The sequence below is a fragment of the Oryctolagus cuniculus genome, chromosome 21 (assembly GCF_051225735.1).
Source record: "Oryctolagus cuniculus isolate XC-2025 breed Fujian yellow rabbit chromosome 21, ASM5122573v1, whole genome shotgun sequence".
NCBI classification, from domain to species: domain Eukaryota; kingdom Metazoa; phylum Chordata; class Mammalia; order Lagomorpha; family Leporidae; genus Oryctolagus; species Oryctolagus cuniculus.
The window spans coordinates 9932649-9955523 of NC_142887.1; the positions used below are offsets into that span (position 1 = coordinate 9932649).

At 62.6% G+C, this 22875-nt stretch overlaps 1 protein-coding gene across 5 annotated transcripts in view; it reads left to right on the forward strand.

Annotated features, from left to right (window-relative positions):
- RILPL1 (Rab interacting lysosomal protein like 1) overlaps positions 1–22875 on the forward strand; it is a 33065-nt gene that overhangs the window by 9003 nt on the left and 1187 nt on the right. Inside the window, exons 3-7 of one of the 5 annotated variants that reach the window (XR_011385252.2) lie at positions 5715–5833; positions 6386–6613; positions 16296–16468; positions 17257–17349; positions 21416–21741. Coding sequence is in view for 4 of the 5 variants with exons in the window: in XM_051828877.3 (XP_051684837.1) it covers positions 5715–5833; positions 6386–6613; positions 16296–16468; positions 17257–17349; positions 21416–21503 (701 nt within the window). In the remaining variant the exon portion in view is untranslated. The remainder of the gene's footprint in view (positions 1–5714; positions 5834–6385; positions 6614–16295; positions 16469–17256; positions 17350–21415; positions 21742–22875) is intronic. The other 4 variants (XM_051828877.3, XM_051828876.3, XM_089323005.1 and 1 more) reach the window with 4 other exon arrangements.

Below are 22875 nucleotides of genomic sequence, written 5' to 3' on the forward strand. Positions count from 1 at the left end.
CAGCTCACAGAGGCTGCAGCACTCAGGGCAAGACGGAGGCCTTGCTCTCGTCACGTGGTCTTCCGGTGCAGAGGAGGTCGCCGATGCCAGCGGCACGGTCCCTTCTGGTGGGGGCCTGGCCCTCGGCACCGTCGTGGCTCTGAGAGGGAAGGGTTGCTCTGATGAGGCTGGAATCCTCGCCTTAGATGCCTGTTGTCGCGACGCGCGATGAACACACCGAGTCCTGAACCCAGCACTTGGATGCCGGCTGGCTTTGACTGAATCACCTGTGTGCCTAAGCTGCCCCCTGATGTTAAAAAGAAGGTCACAGCCGTATCTCCCTCGGGAGGTTATACCAAAGATTAAATGAGTCGGTGGGCGTAGACGGCTTGGAACCCTGTCTGGTACCTAGCAAACCGCAGCAGGCGTTCCTGGTGTTCTCGGAGCTGCTGTTATGGTGTCTGCCTCCTTACTGAACAGATGAGGAAAAATGTAGACTGAGGGGGCAGGGGGTTGCCTGGGGTCACAGCGAGTTGGTGGCAGAATCAAGACCAGAAGTGGCCCCTGGAGGAAGGCTTCTGCCTCTCTGGGACCTTGGCGTAGGCTTGGAGGAAATGCAGGGTTCAGGCTGCCGGGGAGATGGAGATCTTGCCCAGCCCCGAGAGTGGCCCACTGTGGCATCCCGGAGCCCAAGAGCTCGTGGCCCCCAACAGAGGGCAGTGTTCCTTCACTCACCCGTCTCCTTTGTCACCAATGGAACGCCTGCTCTGTGCCTGGGCTGCGCTGGAGACTGGGATATGTGATGTGGCTTGAGTCTCTCTCCTACAAAAGGGACAGGGGGGGGAGAGCCTGGCCCAGTGATGCACTCAGCCCCGCAAGTGAAGGCGAGGAGTGAGACAAAAACAAGCAGAACACATGACAAGTGAAAGACAGGCTCAGGCGTGGAAGGCCCTGGGAGGTGTCAGTCAGTTACATCGGAGGTTACATTAAGTGTAAATGAGCCAGATACTGCAGTTCAAAGACAAGGATGGTTAGGCCGGTGTAAGTCCAGCTGCCTGTTCTTTGTAAGAGACGTCCGTCCGTAGTAAAAGTTGAAAGCAAAAGAGGAGAAAAAGATACACCATGCAAATACTGACCCAGAGGACGCTGTACAGTGATGTGAATGTAGGACAGATAGACTTTAAGGCAAAAGCATCAATAGAGGTTACTTTCTAGTGATAAAACAGTTCTGCAGGAAGATCTAGTGATTTTTTAAAAAAGATTTATTTTGTTATTTGAAAGTCAGAGTTACACAGATGTGGGGAGCAATCCGGACTAGACTAAGTTACTCAAATTGAGACTTATTCTATGCATCTGCTCTCCCACAATGTGGCGCTGGGAGAGAAGTAAACAGCTTCCGCACAGCTGCCTCCAGTTCAACTAATAAACTGTAGGACTTGCTCCTGATTGGAGGAGAGCAGCGTACTCGGCGTGTGGGCAGCCGAGTTGGGATTGGCGGAGGAGGACTATAAAGGAGGAGAGAGACGGCATGCACCTGGAACATCTATGGGGAACATCTAAGGGAACCCGTGCAGCCCCCGAGAAGAGCCGGCTGGCGGTGTGCCGCTCCCCTGCGGAAGTGGGGAATGCGGCCAGGGGGAACGGAGGTGGAAGGGATAGTAGCCAACCCGGGAAGAACCAGCAGCAAACCCGGGGAGGGCCGAGCAGACGAAAGAACAGCGCAGGGTCCTGTGTCGTTCCCCCACGAAGACGGGGAGCGACACACAGAGAGAGAAAGAGGGGTACAGAGAGAGAGAGAGAGGTCTTCCATCCACTGGTTCACTCCCCAATTGGCCACAACAGCCAGAGCTGTGCTGATCCAAAGCCAGGAGCTCCTCCCAGGTCTCCCACGTGGGTGCAGGGGCCCAAAGACTTAGACAATCTTCTACTGCTTTCCCGGGCCACAGCAGAGAGCTGGATCAGAAGAGGAGCAGCTGGGACTTGAACCAGCGCCCATATGGGATGCTGGCATTGCAGGCAGAGACAACCCACTGTGCCACAGTGCTGGGCCCAACCAGTCTTTTAAAAATAAAAACAAAGAATCATATCCTAATTATGCTGGGAAGTTTTTAAATAGACGTGTTTAATTGAAAGGCAGACAGCTCTTTCGTCTGCTGGTTCACTCCCCAAGTCTAGACTGCTACGTTGGATTTAGTGCTGTGAACTTTCCTCACTTATCTGGCAGAATTTCTGTATCAGTACGGATCTGTTCTTCTTTTCTCTTTTTCCTAAATTTTAATTTATTTTTATTTACCTGAAAGACACAGAAACAGACAGAAAGATCTTCCCATCTGCTGGTTACTCCCCAGGTGCCCGTAACAGCCAGGAACTGGGAACTCCATCTGGGCCCTCTGTGCGGGTGGCAGGGGCCCGTGTCCCTGAGCCATCATCTGCTGTCTCCCATGGTGTGCGTTAGCTGGAAGCCGGGCCAGGAGCAGAGCCGGGGCTGAGACCCAGGCGGGCTGATGCGGGCTGTAGGCATTTTAACCTCCGTGCCAGATGGCCCCACCCCGCCCCGTTCTGGTCTTTTGGAAGGACAGAGAAGCAGTTTAGCTTGGGCTTGGGAAGTCTGAGCCTGGAGAACAGGCTGCTGTTGTCCGCCCGACTGGATCCAGCCATGGTGGGGTTGAGCCCGGTCCCTGGGGCCGCTCCCTCATCTGTAAAACGTGGGCTTTGTTTTGAGCCCTGAGTCAGTTCGGGCGGACGCCGGGCACTGGGAAAGCCCGGGTCAGTACTGGCTGCCGTTTGCCCCGTAAGCAGTGCTGTGGTCTGCAGGTCACCCGTGTAAATCGCACAGTTCCGGTGTTTTCTGTAGGTGCAGAGCCGGGCCCTGCCACACTCGCAGAATGTCTTCATCAGCAGCCACCAGTCCACGCCGTCTCTGCGGATGTGCCGGCCCGGACGTTCTGCAGGAACGCAGCCGTGCAGGGCGGGTCTGCTGTGCCTGGTGCGGCAGAGTCGCGGTGCGGCCGCGGTGCAGCTGTGTCGGGAGCTGCCTCCCTGCTGCTGGCGGCCGGGTCGGATTCCAGTCTGTGGAGACGGCGTGTCTGCTTCACCTGCTCACCCCCCCGCCGACTTCCAGCTTGGTCCCACGCTTCGGCTGCCACGAGCGTTTGCGTGGCGTGCACGTACCGGCTGTTTTCCGTTCTCTGGGTACAGGCCTAGGAGTGGCGCTGCTGGGTCATACAGAGACTGTACCAGACCTACCAAGGGCCCTGTAGCCATCTTTTTATGTGTCACATTTCTGCAGGGCGCGCAGGCCTCTAGGGTGCCCCGGGAACTCAGCCCGAGGCAGTGAAGCCGCAGAGGCCACGGCTGAGAGCACCGAGCCGCCTCACCACAGCTGTGTGCTTCCACGGTGTCCCACGGCGCTGCCCGGCTGTCCTGCCGCAGCCCACGGGAGTGCAACCTCAGACGCGCTGTCCGCTGTAGCGTGGGTCAGCCCCCAAAGGGCCAGCCCCGGAGGCTGCTCAGCTCCTCCACTCCATCAGCCCCCCCCCCCCCCCGAGCCAAGCAGCCCGGCAGATGCCAGGCGTGCCTTCGTGGTTATTTTTACTTTGCCTGGGAAGCCATGGGAACGGGAGGATAGACTTCCTCCACCTGTCAGGGGAACGGACATCAGGCAGATGGGGCCCTGGGAGGAGGTGGAGCCCGTGAACGTGGGGTCCTGGGCCAGGGGTGACCTTGAGCAGAGGCCGGGCGGAAGCCGGGGGTGGACTGAGGGGTTGAGCGTGCAGCTGCCCAGTTTCTGTGGGTGGCACAGTGTGGCTTTCTCAGCACTGGGTGGGCCCTGCACTCGGAGCCACCTTGGTGGCCTCCTCTCCCTCTCCCTGGGGCCCCTGGACCCTGTGCTACACCTGGAGCCTTCCTGCCCCTAGACAGCGAGCCGCACTCTCAGAAGGAGCTTGCCAGCGTGCAGCCGGAGGCGCCTGGTTAGCGGCTAAGGCACACCCAAGGGGCTGGCGTGGTGGTGCGGTGGGTTAAGCCGCCACCTACGATGCCAGCATCCTATATCGGGTCTCAGCTGCTCCACTTCCAATCCAGCCCCCTGCTGATGGCCTGGGAAAGCAGCAGAAGATGACCCAATGCTTGGGCCCCTGCACCATGTGGGAGACCCGGAAGAAGCTCTTGGCTTCAGCCTGGCTCAGCCATTGTGGCCATCTGGGAAGTAAACCAGCAGATGGAAGACCTCTCTCTCTGTCACTCTTTCAAATAAATAAACAGAAACCACCCTGGGTGGGCGTTCAGCATGGCAGCGAAGACCTGTGTGGGGCGCCTGTTCTGCGTGTCAGCGCTCCGGGCTCCAGTCTGGCTCTGCTCTGAGTTCCACTCCCTGCCCATGTGCACCCTGGGCGGCAGCAGTGGTGAACCAGTGGCTGGGAGATTCTCTCTCTCTCTCTCTCTCTCTCTCTGCTGTTCAGATCAACAGTGACAGGAGGAAGTGGCAGGCGAACCATCGCTGCCGCCTTCCAGGGTCTGCAGTGGTGGGAGCCAGAGCTGGGAATTGAACCCAGGCCCTCTGATGCCCTCGATGCAGGCCTTACCCACTAGGCTTGCGCTCTGATGTGGGGAGCCGGCTCACGAACAGAGGCTTCTCCCGCCGCACCCTGGCGTGCCAGCCCCTCTGGGTTATTTGCCAGCCGTCCTGCCGGGGACTTGCCTAGGATGCAAGTGTGGGCGGGCCGTGCGTGTGCCCGCTTCAGTCGGTGCTGGCCCGGGCTGCTTCCCCACTGCTGTGTTCTGAGAGGCGCCTTGCTGGCGATGGCGCCGGCGCACACGGAGACGGCTGTGGCATCACCAGTGGCGCAGTCTTGGGTCGCCTGTCATATTTGCAGCCTGTCACTGGCGAAGGTGTCGGCCATGTGGTGACACCGTTTTCCAGGGCAGCCTCCGGCATCTCCAGGGTCCTGGGGGTTTTCCGTGCTCTGCCTCCCAGCGAGGGGGCCATGGCAGGCACAAGCAGGAGCCCGCCGTGTGGTCCCGTGACCGCCTGCTGTGTCCTGAGCATTGCTTTCTCAGTGGGCTGTTGTCACCCATTTTATAGATATGGAGACTGAGGCACAGAGAGGCCAGCCCATAGCCACACGCCCAATAACTAGGAGCCGGCGTTTGAGCCACAGAGGCTGAGCCGGGCGTCACTGAGCAGTGTCCTCTTTCGTCACATGTGAGGATACAGGTGCTCCCTAATAACTCAAACCTGCGCCCGGGTGGGCGTTTGGTCCAGTGGTCCAGAGAAAGGGGTCGAATCCTAGCTCTGGCTGCTGACTCCGCTGAGACCCTGAGGAGCAGCAGGTGATTGGTCAAGTACCTGGGTCCCTGCCACCGACGCGGGAGACCCCGAGGGAGCGCCTGGCTCCTGGCTTTGGCCTGGCCCAGTCCTGGCTGTCAAGGGCATTTGGGGAGGGAAGCGGCAGATGGGCGCTCCGGCCGTCTGTCTGTCTGTGTCTGCCTCTCAGATACGACCGCAGTGCTGAGAAGGAGTGAGTGGGGGGTGGGGGAGTGGGCAGAGGGAGAATCGGCTGGGCTGGGGAGTGGAGGGAGGGAGGGCTACTCGGGGGTGTCAGTGAGGAGGGGACTCTGCGGGCGCTGGCGGTGCTGGGCGCGCGCGGGGAGGCGGCCCCCAGGCGGGTGAGAGGAGGGGGCCTCCAGGCCGGCGAGGGGAGGCGGTGCAGCCCCCACTGCTGTCCCCCGCCCAGGCATGTCGGAGCGGGAGCGGCAGGTGATGAAGAAGCTGAAGGAGGTGGTGGACAAGCAGCGGGACGAGATCCGCGCCAAGGACCGGGAGCTCGGCCTGAAAAACGAGGACGTGGAGGCTGTGAGTGACGCCCGGGCTGTGCCCGCCCTCCCGGCCGGGAGGGACCACTGGGGCGGACCCTCTGCCCCCCACCCCTGCTTCCTCGCTTGCCTTCTCCAGTCCATGGTGGGAGGCCCTGCCCCGAGCTCCGGGGGCCACATCCCTACTGGGAGGGCGTGGCAGTGCCCAGTGGCCCGGGTGACCCAGCTCCGTCCACACCCCGGGGAGGCCCCAAGGCCCCGTCAGCTTGAGCTGAGGCCCCCCAGGCCACCTCAGCCGCCCTCTGCCGGCAGATTGGGCGTGCTGCGGGCTGCTCCAGGAATCCACGCGTATCTGCCCGAGTCAGAGAAAGACTTCGCTCTCTCTCCTCGCGTCATGGTGTATCAATTCTATGACACCGACCTCCCACCTGCCCTAAGTTTATCCTGGGAAACATACAGTTGCCCATCTCTGGTGTCACCGGAGTTGTAAGAAGATGAACAGATCCAAACAGAGAACGAGGTGCGCCACGCGGATGGCACGCGCCGGCGCGGGGCACGGCCTGAGCCGCCGTCCGTGGTCTCCCCTCGACAGCTGCAGCAGCAGCAGACTCGGCTGATGAAGATCAACCACGACCTCCGGCACCGCGTCACGGTGGTGGAGGCGCAGGGCAAGGCCCTGATCGAGCAGAAGGTGGAACTGGAGGCCGACCTGCAGACCAAGGAGCAGGAGATGGGCAGCCTGCGCGCAGAGCTGGGAAGGCTGCGGGAGAGGCTGCGGGGCGAGCTCAGCCCGGACGCGGACGCGGAGGAGGAGCCCGAGGTGAGCGGGCGGGCCGGGGGCGGAGCCTGAGGTGAGTGGGTGCGGGGCACAGGGTGGAGGGCGAGCTCAGCCCGGACGCGGAGGAGGAGCCCGAGGTGAGCGGGCGCGGGGCGTAGGGCACAGGGCGCTGGGCAGGGGAGGAGCCTGAGGCGAGCCCGTGCGGGGCACGGGGTGCAGGGAGCAGGGCGGGGGAGGAGCCCGAGGTGAACGGGCGCGGGGCGCGGAGGTGGCGGGGGAGGGCGAGGCTGAGCAGCGGTCCTGGGGTCTCCCCGTTGTACTTTAGAAAATGGGAGGTCCGGAGAGCAAGCCGCTGGCCTGAGGACACACGGCAGGGTGGGCAGAGGCAGGGCTGGGTCTGGAACCAGGGCTGGCGACCGGGCACTGCCGTCTGTTCCCTCCTTCGTCTGTTGGCGAGCCCAGACTAGGCCCTGTCCACGAGGTGCTGGGGGTTTGGTGTGGGCCCCAGATGTGTCGGTAATCATGCGATGCTCTGTGCCCCAGCAGAGACCTGGGCACAGCGTCCACCTCGCCACCCGAACACAGGTGCCCAGAGGTGGGAGCACCGTGTGTTGTCAGCTGATGAGTGGTGATCAGGCGGGGGCTGTCCCCACGGGGGCGGGGGGAGGGCATGCCAGGAAGGAACCCTGGGAACCAGGCTGTCCCCAGGAGGCTGTGTGTGGGGCGAGGCCATGTGCACAGCGTCCACGCGGTGCCTCGGACGGCTGGGGCCGGGGAGGTGGGAGCATGGCCGCGGCTGCTCGGCGTGACGGGGATGTCCTGGACTTGGACGGCGGCGATGGCTGCACGGCTCTGAATGCACTAAACCCCTGGGACTTTATACTGGAAAGGGGGGATTTTGTGGTATCTGAATTATATTCCGAATTTTCAAGAGAAGAAATGCACAGGGAAGGAGAGGCACAGGGGCAGGGGGCCGTCGCTGGAGCCAGGCTGCCAGGGTCGGGGCCAGGCGCGCTGCTGGCCACCTCCGCGACCCTCTGTGCGGGCCCCCTCGTCTTACCCCAGAGTCGTTCCAGGAGTTGAAGGAGCTGGGTCACTGGAAGCCAGTGTCACCTGTTGTCACCAGCACAGTGCGGGGTCTTTCCCAGACGGAGAAATGTGTGAGAGCGAAGTAGGGAGTGAGTTCCAGGCAGGGGATGGGTGTGCTAAGGCCCTGTGGTGGAGAAACTGCAGTGCCGAGTGACGGGGAGGTCAGGGAGGTGGGCAGGGGTCAGTCCCGCAGGCCACGTGGAGGAGAGGATTCGGTTTTCCCTCTGAGAGCAGTGTGCTGGGTGCTGTGAGGGTTCAGGGAGCTCACGGCCCAGTGCGGGCGACAGCCTGGGCACCGGCAGCCTCGCTTTGCCGGAGCAGCTGGGGGCTGGGAGAGTGCCCGGAAGTCAGGGCAGAGACGGGCAAGGGGGGAAGGTGAATTGGGGGAGGGGTGTCACCGAGGCCGCTGCTCGGGTTCCGGGATCCCACCGAGGGGGCAGCCAGAACCCCTCCCAGAACCGCCCTTCTGAAGAACGAAGGCTCAGACGTGGACCGGCAGGCCCCGGCCCCCAGGGGAGGGGTGGCCCCCAAGGGTGAGGCGGCCCCCAGGGGTGGGGCATCGCCCAGCTTCTGAGCAGACACGGAGGCAAAAATGGCCGGACATCCAGCATGAGTGGAGGCAGCGCCCTGGGTGTCTCCACCCGCACGGTGGCCCTGTGGCGTGGGGCGTTGTGGCAGGGCTGCGGCGTGAGGCTGAGATCCGGACAGGGAGCAGGTGGCCAACAGGTGGCACAGCAGGTGGCCGGGCGCCAGCGTGCGCTCTCCCTCCGACAGGTTTTCACTGACTGTCTGAGGCCTGCGGGCGCTGCGCTAGTCACCTGGGCTGGAGGACAGGCGTGCTCGTGGGCAGGTGGGCTCACGGCCCAGCGCTGTGTCCTGAGGGTGTGAGGTACAAGAGAAGGGAGGGGCCTGCTTTAGTGGTTGAGCCGGGGGAAAGGGGATTGGTTGGCCAGAAGTTTTGAGTTGGGAATGGCGGCGGGTTCCAGGTGCCAGGTGCTGCTCTCGGCGCTGGGGCCGTTGTCCGGCAGGCTCCCACCGCAGCCTGGCCCCTGGTGCTCAGCCGGCGTAGCAGTCCCAGGAGAAGAACCTCGCCCCTTTCCCAAGACTCCCAGCGACAGCCGCGGGGAGTCCTCTCCTCATTCCGCCACCCACCCATCACTGTGGCCACTGGTGTAGCATACGTGCCTTGCCGGGCCAGGAAGACTGAGAGTGGGGGCAGGGTCTTCCTCCAGCGGCAAGCTGCGGTGACTTAGCCCCAGGTGCAGGCAGGGGCGGGGGTTGGGCAGTAGCTGTGGTCTGCAGCTCTGGCGACCTGGAGCCAAGAGTGCCACCCGCAGGGCTCAGAGCGGGAGGGGTATGCAGGCGTCAGCAGGCGAGTGGGGAATCAGGGCAGTGGGGGGAGCTGGCCCAGACGCATGGCCATGGGATGCGGGGGAGGGGGGCACGCTCAGGCCTGTCTCCCTGGTCCGGCGAGGCCCACAGACCTGACCCCAGCCCGCTCTCCACCTCTGCAGCAGTGCCCCTGGGCGTGGCTGTGGGGAGGGGGGCTGGCTTCCCTTTCTGGCAGTCGAGGGGTGGGGGTGGGGGAGGAGAGGCAGGTGGTGATGACCAGGAACCTGCTGAGCTGCTCTGGTCCCACGCCCGGGACGGGCTGCCCTGTGCATCCCTCGGGCTGTGTGGAGTTCGCCTCGTTGTCATCCAAACAGGGGCTGCAGCTGTCCGCCTCTCTCTGGTGGCCAGTGAGGTGCCTCGTCTGACCGGCGTGTGTGCTGGGAGAGGGCGCGGTGAATGGCGGGGCAGGGGCCGGGCCGGCCGGCAGGTGCAGCTTGTGGGATGCCCGGGGTTTCCCGCAGAACGCGGGGCAGGCTGTCCTGGCCTGGCAGCCGTGGAGCCAGCCTGGAGAGCAGGCAGCCGTGGTGGGAGCTGGGAGCCCAGAGCTGGAGGGGAGTCCCCTCCCTTCACTGCTGTGTCGGGCTCAAGCCCGGGGCAGGCGCGGTGGCGCAGCGGGCGTTCTGGGCGCCTGCACATCATAACAGGAGCGCGGGTCCAGTCCTGCCTGAGCTGCGTCCCGTCCCCACCGCCGCGGCCGCGGAGCCCTCCCCGAGGGCGCCAGGCAGCTCTGCAGCACGAAGCTCGGGGGCTCGGTCGTGTTTATACTTCCCAGCGCTGCACAGTCACCATTGCTGTCCCTAAAAGGCAGCAGCCCCTGCTCACCGGCAGGCACTGCCGTCCCCCCCGTCCATGGCTCCGCTTTCTCCATGGAGGCCTTGTCCTATTCTGGTGCCCGGTGCGCCTTCCAGTTCCCACTCCTCGTGTCACGGCCGAAGGTCCACCTGCCTTCCACAGAGCTGCAAGCCCGGCTGTTAACAGCTGCCCCTTGGGTTTCTCCGCCCCCGGGCCCTGCTGGCCTAGGACATTCTGGTTAAAGTGGACGGCAGGTCATATCTAGGCGAGTTTATGCCTGCTGGGTGGAGGTAGCGAGCCGCCCAGAGCACAGATGGTCATCCCCATAGCTGTCCTGGTGTGGAACGGGGTGGGTGTCGGCGCAGTGGTTAGGAGGCCGCGTGGGATGCCTGCGTCCTGCATCGGAGGGCCTGGGTTCGAGTTCTGGCTCCCCTTTCAGTCCAGCTCCCGGCTGATGTGCACCCCGGGAGGAGGCAGCATGCGGTGCCTCTGGTACTTGGGCCCCTTCCTCCCACGAGGGAGACCCAGATGGAGGGCCTTGCTCCTGGCTTCAGCCTGGCCCAGCCCTGGCTGTTGTGGGCATTTGGGGAGCGAATCAGCAGATGGAAGCCATCTCTCTATTTGCCTCTGTCTCCTGTTCAAAAGAGTAAAACACTAATTTTAAAAAAATTTAGAAAAGGGCCGGCGCCGCGGCTCACTAGGCTAATCCTCCGCCTAGCGGCGCCGGCACACCGGGTTCTAGTCCCGGTTGGGGCGCCGGATTCTGTCCCGGTTGCCCCTCTTCCAGGCCAGCCCTCTGCTGTGGCCCGGGAGTGCAGTGGAGGATGGCCCAGGTGCTTGGGCCCTGCACCCCATGGGAGACCAGGAAAAGCACCTGGCTCCTGGCTCCTGCCATCGGATCAGCGCGGTGCGCCGGCCGCAGCGCACCGGCCGCGGCGGCCATTGGAGGGTGAACCAACGGCAAAGGAAGACCTTTCTCTCTGTCTCTCTCTCTCTCACTGTCCACTCTGCCTGTCAAAAAAAAAAAAAAAAAAAAAAATTTAGAAAAGGGCTGGTGCCGCGGCTCACTAGGCTAATCCTCCACCTGTGGCACTGGCACCCTGGGTTCTAGTCCCGGTTGGGGCACCGGTTCTGTCCCAGCTGCTCCTCTTCCAGTCCAGCTCTCTGCTGTGGCCCGGGAAGGCAGTGGAGGATGGCCCAAGTGCTTGGGCCCTGCACCCGTCTCTCTCACTAACTCCGCCTGTCAAAAAAAAAATAATTTAGAAAAGGAAGTATGTGCGAGGAGTGGGAGAACAGGTGCTTTGGCTCTGGGGCAGCACGGGCCACTCCCGGGCAGCCAGGCCTCACTGCCGCTTACCGGTCTCTTGGGCCTCCCTGGGCAGGGCAGCTCCCTCAAGCCGTGCCCAGAGTGCCCGCAGGGACGAGTGCACACCTGCGGATGGACCTGGCGTGTCCCAGATAACCTCCCTGGCCCGTGGTCCCTCGGGGAGTAAGCCGAGAAGGGCCGCTGCCTCCGGCCGATGCTGTGCAAGCCACTGGTCATCGAGGGAGGAGCCTTTGCGTTCTCTGGGTCTGGCCAGTGCGGTCCTGGGCTGCCCGTGGCACCACAGTCACTGCCCCGAGGCCTGGGAGAAGCCGGAGCTGCAGGCTGCTCGGGGGAGCGGTGGTCCCCGAAGCAGAGCTTCTGCACACCCCTCGGGGACCCCAGCTCTAAGGGATCGGATCCCTGCTTCCCCCAGAAAGCCGTCCCTGCCCGAGAGGAAGAACTCGGGCTCTGAGGAAGCCTTTGGGGGTAGGCCGGGGTTGCCACAGCCTCAGAGGCCTGCGCTTCTAGGAATCCCCTGTGTGCTAGCAGGGCCTGGAAGCGCTCCTGGGAGGAGCGGGGGGCCTGCCCTTGGCCCCCAGGGAGCTGGGAGTCGGCCAGTTCCTCGGAAGGCCTTTGCCCCTCCCCCAGGCCGTAGGGTCTTCTGTCATGCGGCACCTGCAAGGGACACAAGGAAGCAAGTCCCTCACCCACTGGTGACCAGCAGGACCTAGCTGTCTGTGGCCAGAGGGTGGGGCCAGAAGGACACGCATAAAGAAAGGCAGGCGGGGCCGGCGGAGTGAGCAGAGTGAGCTGAGCCTCCTCCTGCAGCGCCCGCATCCCATGTGGGCGCCGGTTTGAGTCCCGGCTGCTCCACTTTCTGTCCAGCTCCCTGCTGATGGCCTGGGAAAGCAGTGGAAGATGGCCCAAGTGTGGGAGACCCAGAAGCTCCTAGCTCCTGGCTTCTAGTCAGCCCAGTGGTCATTTGGGAAGTGAAACAGCGGATAGGAGACCTCTCTGTCTCTCCTTCTCTCTAACTCTGCCTCTCAAGTAAAATATAAATCTTAAAAAAAACAGCTGCCACCCAGTGTCTGTCTGTCTGCCCATCCTTCCTTCCTTTCTCTTTCTTTTTGAAGTTTTATTTATTTCTATTTCAAAGGCAGGGGGTGGGGTAGAGAGAGAGAGAGATCTTCCAGCACTGGTTCACTTCCCCAATGCCTACAACAGCAGCCAGGACCGCGCCAGGCCGAAACCAGGATCCCAGAATCCACATGGCTTCCCTGTGTGGGTGGCAGGGATCCACTGCTGCTGCCTCTCGGGGTGCGCACCAGCGGGAAGCTGGACTGGAAGCGGAGACAGACGCTGAACCCAGGCACCCGGGTATGATGTGGGCGTCCCAAGCAGCGGCTAACAGTGCCGGCCCTGCTGCTTTAAAAACTGTCTTCGCGTGTCTGCTTCGGCGGCACATACATCAAGTCGAACGATGCAGCGACGAGTAACGAGGGGGACGGGCGGATTCGTGGAGCGTCCTGCGTTTTTTTTCCCCTGAACGTGTCGCGTGCCGGAGCCACGAGGCGCCCGTCCTCCCCGGCAGGGAAGCCGCTCTCGCGGTCACTTCGCTGGCACTGCCATTTGCCACTGATGACCGTTCTTCTCTTCCTTTGGGAGAGAGCGAGAGGAGGATGCGGTCGGAGTGGTAAATGAAAAATAGTTAATTACAAATTTATTTATTTGTGAGACAGAGCTCTCAGCCCCTGGTGTAACCCCCAAGTGCCCACGGCGGCTGGGCTGGCTCAAGCTGACGTCGGGAGGCGGAGCCCCAGTCACCTGAGCCTTCACCGGCGCCTCTCTGGGCCGGCGCTGGCAGGAAGCCGCAGTCAGGAGCCAGCGCCAGAGATCCAGGCTCAGCTGTGGGAGGCCACACGCCTGCCCCCCAACCCCGATGCTTTTCCCAGGAGCAACCCCAACCCCAGACTGCACTGTGAAGTCTCCTTGGCAACCGGTGCAGCAGGGTTTGCAGCGCGTGACTGCCGTGGGGGCCCCAGGCGGGTCTCGGGGTGCCAGATTTGCAACCTCTTGTGTGTGCGACTAATGCCCCGAGTTCCTGCAAACTCCTGCCCGTCTGCAGACCCCGCGCCCAGGGCTGCCTCCGCAGCGCTGTCATCCCTGTTCTCAGCACTCAGCTTGGGCCCCCTGCGCCCCGAGCCTCCGGCCTGTGAGCTGCTGGTGGTGCGGGTCTTCCCCAGCCCCTGCTGTGTGCTGCTGATCTGTCTACGTCCAGCCTTGCTCCATGGTCAGCGTGGGCAGCTGGCATTATTTTTTTTTTTTTTTTGACAGGCAGAGTGGACAGTGAGAGAGACAGAGAGAAAGGTCTTCCTTTGCCGTTGGTTCACCCTCCAATGGCTGGCGCACCGCGCTGATCCAATGGCAGGAGCCAGGTGCTTCTCCTGGTCTCCCATGGGGTGCAGGGCCCAAGCACTTGGGCCATCCTCCACTGCCCTCCCTGGCCACAGCAGAGAGCTGGCCTGGAAGAGGGGCAACCGGGACAGAATCCGGCGCCCCGACCAGGACTAGAACCCAGTGTGCCGGCGCCGCAAGGCGGAGGATTAGCCTAGTGAGCCGCGGCGCCAGCCAGCAGCTGGCATTATTGAGTGCTTGCTGTATACCAGTCACTTGCTAAACGTGGTCCTGTGTTGAGGACACAGATGTGGCTGTCAGGTGGTCCCAGGAGCAGCCCCGGGGCTGGACCCAGCGGACACGCCCTGGAGACACAGCAGTGCCGACTCCCAGAATTCCTAGCAAGTTTCATCCTCCAGTGGCTCCTCCCCTGCCCACAGCGGGAAGCGGCCTGGTGCCACAGCCAGGTGGTCCGGGGGACAAGATGTGTGCCAGGCTCCGGCTTCTTGCTGTGCCAAGGCACCGCCCCTGCTGCCCGCTGCTCCATGGCTTGGCATGACCAGACCTGCCCTCCCTCCCCGGCCTGCCGGGCTGCTCTTTGTCACCTGATCTGCCTCGTGGGCTTCAAGTGTCCTGTCCCGGGAACAGCTTGTCCCAGCTCTCCCTGGATCTGAGGCCTTGCGTCACCATCCAGGCTGGAGTCCCCTTCTCCTTGGGAACTGCTGTGGTTTTGGTTTTCTGGGGTAGGGGTGGGAGGAGTACAGAATATCGTCCCACTTCCCCTATCCCAGAGCTTTCCACTGTTGTCTGGCCTCTGTCCACTCTTCTTGGCTATGAGTTGGTGGCTCACGGGTGTCGGGGACACTGCACTACCTTGGGATTACAGGCACCTGTAGGCTTGGGCAGTGAACAGCCCCCTGGGAACTGTGTCTCTCAAATAAATAAGAAAACTGTTTTTTGCAAACAGTTCCACAAATCACTGGCCCTAACTCAGCTGTTCCGTCCCGGGCATCTGTCTAAGAGGACTGGGAGGCACTGCAGTACCAGCGCACGCAGGTTCTCGGCGGCGCTCCTGACAGCCACAAGCCGGGAAGACACAGATGGCCATCCACTGAAGAAGGGGCCACCTAAGCGTGGCAAGCGTGGCCCAGGCACACAGCGGGCATTACCACGAGAGGAACACAGCCTTGCTGTGTGCGACAAGGAAGCCAGACGCAAAATTCCATGGTCGGGAAATGTCCAGAGTAGGCAAACCCAGAGACCAAGGGTAGATGGGGGGGAGAGGGGCGGGGGCTGGAGAGCGCCAGCCTGCTGGGGGCGGGGTCTCTCTTTGGGGAGGTGCAGCTCTCCCGGAAGCACAGAGGCGGTGTCTGCCCAGCGCTGTGGAATGTGCCTCTGAGTGCCACTGAGCTCTGCGCCATGGTAATTTTTGTGTCACTAGTTTTATTTTTTTGACAGGCAGAGCTAGACAGTGAGAGAGAGAGAGAGACAGAGAGAAAGGTCTTCCTTCCGTTGGTTCACCCCCCAAATGGCCGCTATGATCTGCAGCCAAGAGCCGGGTTCTTCCTCCTGGTCTCCCATGCGGGTGCAGGGCCCAAGTACTTGGGCCATCCTCCTCTGCACTCCCGGGCCACAGCAGAGAGCTGGACTGGAAGAGGAGCAACTGGGACTAGAACCTCGGGTGCCGGCACCGCAGGCGGAGGATTAGCCTAGTGAGCCGCGGTGCCGGCCAATCACTACGGTTTTTTTTTTTTTTTTTTTTTTTTGACAGGCAGAGTGGACAGTGAGAGAGAGAGACAGAGAGAAAGGTCTTCCTTTGCCGTTGGTTCACCCTCCAATGGCCGCCACGGCCGGCGCGCTGCGGCCGGTGCACCACACTGCTCCGAAGGCAGGAGCCAGGTGCTTCTCCTGGTCTCCCATGGGGTGCAGGGCCCAAGTACTTGGGCCATCCTCCACTGCCCTCCCTGGCCATAGCAGAGAGCTGGCCTGGAAGAGGGGCAACCGGGACAGAATCCAGTGCCCTGACCAGGACTAGAACCCGGTGTGCCGGCGCCGCAAGGCGGAGGATTAGCCTAGTGAGCCGCGGCGCCAGCATCACTACAGTTTTTTAAAAAGGCTTCCTTGTGTTGGGAGAAGGTGGGAGGTGGGCTCTGCGTCTGACTGGGTTGGTGACTTTGTGTGGCTGTGTAACTGACGAGGAGGAGAAATGCCTGAGAGTGCCACCCTGAACCCCCAGGCACCATGCTCAGAGCCCCTAGGGAGGAAGAGGCTTGGCCAGACAGGGGTGATGGCTGGGAGAACGCAGGTGTGGCTTCGGGTGGAGAAGCCAGGGCGGGCAGACTGGTCCCACCCGCCGTGGCCAGGTTAGCCATGGTCCTGGAGAGCCTGTAGAAGCCAGGGCAGGCAGACTGTGGTTCCGCTCGCCATGGCCAGGTTAGCCATGGTCCTAGAGAGCCTGCAGAATACAGGCAGCAGATTAACGAGGCCGGCAGCACCGGAGGCGCACCGTTTCTGATCCTGGGACGGCTTTTCCAGCTTGGGATAAAACCCTGAGTCAGGTGGGGCTGTGTGGGATGCGGGTCTGGCTACAGATGCAGGCGCACGAGGAGAGCAGGTGGCCGCGGCTTCCCTCCCCGGGGAGGCTGCACAGAGGCCCCCACGAGTGCTGAAAATAGGCTGCTCGCCCCCGGGAAGCGTGTGGGGGCCGGGCTGACCGCGGGCACTCAGCGGCAGCATCTGTGCCTCCTGCAGGCGGAGCTGGGCGGACAGGAGTGCGTCTCCGACGCGGAGAAGGCGGCCATGGATCTCAAGGACCCCAACCGCCCCCGGTTCACGCTGCAGGAGCTGCGGGACGTGCTGCACGAGAGGAATGAGCTCAAGTCCAAGGTGTTCTTGCTGCAGGAGGAGCTGGCCTACTACAAGAGGTGAGGCTCCCTGGGGGCTGGCCCCTCCTGGAAGCCACAGGGTTCCTGGGTGCCCTCCCCCGCGAGCTCTCGTGCCTTCCTGAAACCCTGGGGCCTCCAGGACTCTGCAGCTGGGAGAATGAGGACGCCCTCCCCACCCCCACCCCCACCCCCACCCCTGCAAGATCTGGAGCAGCAGCCTGAAGTCAGGCAGAGATGCAGACCCTCACACTGGGGGGGCCTGTTTCGGGGGCACCTGAGTGGGCTGGCCGTCTCATCCCGGACGCACTCACGCTCACCAAGCTTGTCCCACCCCCGGGGCCTCTGCACTTGCTGCCCCCAGCGCTCCCCGTGGCTCACAGGTCCCCTCCCGCGCCCCCATCCAGGAGAGCTCCCTGTCCCAGTTCCATCTGTCATCTGGCCAGGTCTACTCCGCATGCTCACGGAGGTGCTTGTTTTGTCGTCTGCTGTGTGGCAGGCAGTGAGCAGCTGGGAAGCCGACTCTGTCTTGTTCATGGCTAAGTTCCCAGCACTTAGGGCAGAGCCCAGCACATAGTAGGTGCACGAGAAATATCTGCTGAAGGGAAAGCCAGGAGGAGGGGCAGATGCGCCAGGGACAGGAGTGGGCCAAAGTGCCCCTCCCTCCGAGGCGGGACCACCCCCCCAGCTGAGAGACCCTGGGGGCAGAGGCACCCGGGCCCCCTTCTTGGGCCCCATATTCCAACTCCCCACCCCAGATCATCAGACAGTGCCCTTCTGGAATGTTCCAGCTCTCCCAGAATTCTTGACTCTCTCTCAATTCCTCCCAGTGAAGAAATGGAAGAGGAGAACCGGATACCCCAACCTCCACCCGTCGCACACCCGAGGCTGTCCCCCCAGCCGGAGTCTGGGATCAAGCGGCTGTAAGTGACACGCTTCCTGCACGTGGGGCTGCTTTGCCCACGGCTGTCATCCGGGCGTCCCCCCGGGCACCTGCTCCCAGGGCCAGGCCTGTCTTTGACCACATCCTGCTGAGGTGCTTCATCTGGGAACACATCGGGCCTGCTCCCGATTCTGGGCTCCCCCCGCCCGCGTGCTTCCCCCCGGAGGCTCTGGCTGGGAAGGGGAGAGGCTTGGACCTGTGGCTGCTGCTCAGGAGCTTACTGAGGGTGTGTTGGGGGTGGGAGGGCCGGGTCTGTGTGTTTGAGGACAGTAAACAAGCCTGGGGGACAGGGAGGTCCCTGCACCTGCGGGGCCACAGCCCCCAGCTCTGAGAGGTCGGGAGTGGCCCCAGGTCCACCCACTCCGTGTATTTCTGTGCTGACTTGGTGCATACTACACGCAGAGTCAGACCCCACTTGCCGTGGGGGACACACAGCCATGACCTTGCCCTGTCCCTCAGCTAGACCAAGAGCCCCCAGCTAGACCAAGTGACTCGGGCAGAGATGGTGCCATGTTCCAGTTCTGAGCCCCGCAGCCTGGATGAAGATGAGGGTGCCCTGGCCCATGTCGCTTAGCACGGGCTCCCTTCCAGACCTCTGGCCAGCTTCAGATGGCCTGTCAGCTGGGCTGTAGGTCCCTGCTGGCCTCGGGAGGGGCGTGGTCCCAGCTTGGGATGAGATCCATATTGCCGAGAGGTGAAGCATGGGACCAAAGAGGCTTCCCTTGAATCCCAACTCAAAGTAGCTTGAGAGGAAGACTTTAGCTAAGCCGCCGAAAACCAGGTTGCCCCGGCTTTGGGCTCAGCTGAATCCAGGCTGTGGTTCTGTCCCCCCCGCCTTGGTTTTCCTCTCTGTGGGCCAAGCTGATCCAAGCCTGGAGCTCCATCCAGGTCTCCCATGTGGGCGGCGGGGACTCGAGTACTTGAGCCGTCACCTGCCACCTCCCAAGCGCATTGGCGGGAAGCTGGGCGAGAGGCAGAGTAGCGGGGGCCGAGCCAGCGGTCCACGGGAGGCAACACAGACCTGCCCCAAGCCTCTGTTTTCTCCTGTCTGAAACCCCAGTTCAGATTCCCTCTTCCCGAGTCAGAGTCAAGTCTCATTGGCTCTGCCCGGGTCACATGACTGCCCCTAAGCCAATCACAGGAATTGTCCAGGTCTGTGTCTCGCGCTCACCCCTGAGGCCAGAGTAGCTTCAACTCCACCCAGGTCATGTGGACCGACAACAGCTGGGATGGGGCTGGGTCCCCGTGGGAGGTCAGAGAGCCAGACAGAAACACAGGTGGCCTCCGGAAGCCTTGGGTCTGGATTCTGTGCAGTGCTCAGGCCCTGGTCAGCTCCTACGAGAGAGGGTGGCCTGGCTTACTCCCTGAGCCCCTAGCCGGTCCCGCCTGTGAGGATGAGCAGCACCCGTGTGGGGCGCTTGGGGAAGCTGCCGGAAGCTGTCTGAACCCAGACAGTGCTGCCTGGGCTGAGGGTGCCGGGAGACCGAGAGGTGTGTGCTGCCTCCTCAGCCGTTCGTCCCCGGTCTTGGGAGAATCAGCCCTTTCTGGCAGCGCCCCCAGTACCCACGCGCGTGTGGGATTTAAGGATGCCTCCCAGAGCTAGGCTTTTCTCACTCTGAAGTGCTGTACGCCAGCCCCCCTTTTTCCAAATAGGTAATTAGAGTTGGCTTTTGCAAATCTTGGGTTGCAACAGTCTAGAGGAAAGTTATCGGAATTAGCCAGCACATCTCCCCACCAGTTCTACCACACTGAACAGACAGACTCTGGGGTCCGCCTCTCTCTTCCAGACTGTTCCTAAGGGCTCGGGGAACTTTCCAGAGCCCCTCTCCCCTTCAGCTTGGGGTTGCTCGGCAAGACCTGGGGCTCTGGGCCTGGCAGAGGCAGCAGCTGGGGCTGGGAGTGCACGAGACAGAGACACGTCAGGGACGGAGCGCGGCCGGCACCCCTCACCCGGCGCTGCAGTGCCAGGCCCGTGGCAGCGCCGGCCTCCAGAGCAAACTGGCACAAAAGGCTTTTGAGCAGCACAGGCAGGACACTGGCCATCTTTGTGCACCACGGCCGCTGACCAGGAGCTGCGGCCCAGGAGCCCAGGGCGGGAAGGAACTTGGGGCAGGGCTGGGGCTGGGCTGGGGCTGGGCTGGGGCAGGGGAGGGCAGTTCTTAGACGGTTCTTAGCCCCTCCCTCCTGCGCTCCCCCTGCACCCCGCTGGCCGGCTCTGGGGGCGTCACTCACACGGTCAGTGTAGCTCACAGCTGCTTCCCGGCCCAGCCTCGCGCCCTTGGCAGGGTTTTCCCCCACCTCCTCCTTCCCCAGCCACCAAGGGGGCGTGCAGGGGCTTCCCCAGCTGAGCGCACTTGCACTAAGCAGTCTTCCACCCTGTCAAAGCCTGGAATTGGGACGATCATCCCCATTTCTAAGACGGGGAAGCCGAGGCCCAAAGCAGCCCACTGACTTCCCTTGGATCACGCTGCTGGAAGCACCCCAGATCGGGACTTGAACCCGTGCCTTCTGGCTGCGTCCCCTTCCCAGTCCCCAGCTGTGAGCCAGCTCCCCGGTCCCTTGTCTCGGGTACACCCTGAGTCAGGGACGTCAGACTCCGTGTCTCTGGGCTGAACTTGACAAGGGCACCGGAAGCTGCTGCTGCCAGTCTAAACAGCGAGCCCAGAAGACACTCCAAGAATAGCGTGTGACCGAGCAGCTGCCGCCTGGGGACATCACGTGGGAGCCCCGAGTGACCTCAGCCTCGTCCCCAGTGCACGCTGGCACCAGCGCCCCCTCTTGGTGTGGTGGCTTCCCTGAGGCCGGGCAGCGGGGCCCTGGGTGAGGGGAAGGCGGGAGGCCGCCGTGGGCAGAGGGACAGCCAGGAAAGCCGCAGCCCGGCACTGGCCTAGCAGAGCGAGGGCGCGGCTCCGGGTAGGCGGTGCCCCCAGTCTCCAGCGCCAGCAGCACTTTCTGTCCCCGTCCTCCTCCACACCACCCCTCCCCAACCCTACTGCCACCCGCCTCGGCCCAGAAGCAGCCTGCTCACAGCCGCCCGCGCGCTGCCTGAGTGGCATCCTTAGAGCTGCGCTGGGTTTGAGCCTTCCAGAAACATCAGCGGCAAAAGGGGATCACCCGGCCGTCCTCCCGCAGGGTGGCGTGGTGGGGAGGGGGCTGTGTCCATTCATGCAGACACAGACACTCAGACGGGACAGCCCGGGCGCCGGCAGCTGGCCAGGCCCCAAGTGAAGTGGGGTGTGTTCGGGGCTCAGACCCCTCATTGGCTGTGTCCTGAGGGGCAGCTGTTTGGGTCCTGGTGTAGGCGGGGGCGGAGTGGTGTGGCTTGGGGCCCCTGAAAGCTGGCGGCCTGGCCTCTGCAGGTGGCCCCGTTCCTGGCACTGTCTCTTCTCCATCCCCCTGGGGGCTTCTGCCACTCGGAAGGACACTGGAGGGGATACGGACAGAGAACCCCAGCCCTCCTGCGATGGCCGCTGCCTGGCCTGGCTCACCCAGAGGGGCGAGGAAACCGCCCTGAGACCATGCCTGGTGGCACAGAGACCGCGGCTGCCGGCAGCCAGGCCCCTGACAAAGGGGTCACCACGAGCCCCAGGACCCAACCCGATGCCTTCCTTCCCGGCCCAGGCTGAACTGCGCCCTGGCGGCTGTCACTCGGTGTCCTCTGGAGCTCTAGCGGAGCACCGCAGACGCCGGCTCAGACCACACGGCCGCGGCGCCATGCCTGCCGGGGCCCGGGAGCGGGAGCGCCCCAGCCTCGCGCCTCGCACTCGCTGGTGTTCCTGGGCCTGTGGAGGTGCCACCCCCGCCCCTGCCTCCTTCTGCACGGGACTTCCCTCAGGTGCCCCCATTGCAAGGACACCGGTCATTCAGGATGCCCATCGGGGAGGGACCCTGTTTCCGAATGGGGTTGCCTCCTGGGCCCCGGGGGAGGATGCGGCCCGTGAACGTAAAGCGGGGACACCTCTGACGCAGTCTCAGGGGCGTTTGGCGAGTGTTTCATGCCTCCCCGTTTTTCTCTTCCCTGTGTCTACCTGTGCCTCTCTAACCAGGATCTTTACAGCCATAATGCCCATGGTAGCAGCTGGACTGATACTAGATGACCCCGCCCTGCAGCCTGCCCGACGACTTGTCCCCCTTGTAGGCACTGTGTGTGTGTTGGGTTGCGTTTGAGCTGTGCCCCTGGCGTGGCTGCTGCATGGCCGGCACCTGCGTGTCCCCGTCTGCGGCGGGTGTGGGAGCTGTGGCGGCAGACACACCTGCACAGGGAAGCCTCGGAACTTTCGGCTCTGTCACCGATAATTCTTTCTGTTTCTTCTGTTTCTGTTCTAAAACCACCTTGTCCATGGTCCAGTAAAGAAGGTCCTTTAAGTGACGGGTCAGTAGCCGATGCCCACCGCGACCCCCGCGTGACACTAACACCGTGTGTCCACGCCCAGCTTTCTAAACTGCTTCATTCAGCCAGGCCGTCACGGTCCCCGGATCCTGTTAAACAGGGAGCAGCAGAGGCGGGATGAGGCTGATTCCGTCCCTGCTGAAGCGGACGTGGCTGTCCCGCTCAGCTGAGGCGGCAGGGCGAGACGTGACAGCCGCGTGCTGCCCTGTTTTCAGCTGGCTCCCTGCCCCAGTTACTCCGTGGAAAGAGCTCAGGAGTCACCAGGGTTGAAAACTGTAGTCGCTGTCACCTCCAGAAGGACCTCAAAATGTGCGTGGCACATGGAATTAAAAGGTCAGCTTATTTTGGTGCAAGAAAACTATTGTAAGATGTATTTATTTACTTATTTGAAAGGCAGAACGACAATGAGAGAGGGAGAGACAGAGATCTTCCACCTGCTGGTTCACTCCCCGAATGGATGCAACAGCCAGGGCTGGGCCAGGCAGAAGCCAGGAGCCAGAAGCTTCTTCCAGGTCTCCCACAAGGGTGCAGGGCCGTCTTCTGCTGCCTTCCCAGGCCACACACAGCAGGGAGCTGTAAGGGAAGTGGAGCCGCCAGGACTGGCGTCACAGGCAGCAGCTTCACCTGCTGCGCCACCGTGGCAGCCCCCTCCGTGAACTTCTTGAAGCCACTGTGTATGCATGGATTTCAGATTTTTTTGCACCACAATAAACATCTTTTAATTCCATTTTGCACAAACCTTTTGAAGTACCCTCTTCCACTGGCATGAGAAGAGCCCTCAGGCCCTAGGGAGCCTCTTGTCAGGCCCCGGTGGCTTGCCCTGGCCGTCTGATGAAAGGACGCCGGTCACTGATCCTGCCAGAGCGCGACCGCCCACACGTGGTTGCAACCACAGCCCCGGCAGTGGCGCTCCGAGCAGCCGTGGGGGACAGAGGCAGCCGAAGCCTCTTCTCCAAAGTGTAGACGTCTGCGCCCTCCTGCCTGTTCCCCCGGAAACATAACACTGCCACTCTATCTTTGCCCGAGTTCAGAAACCCGGATGCCAGAGATAAGGACCTGGCGACAAGAGAAGCCCAGTGGCCTTGAGGGCAGCTGGCAGCCTAACGAGTTTGTGGG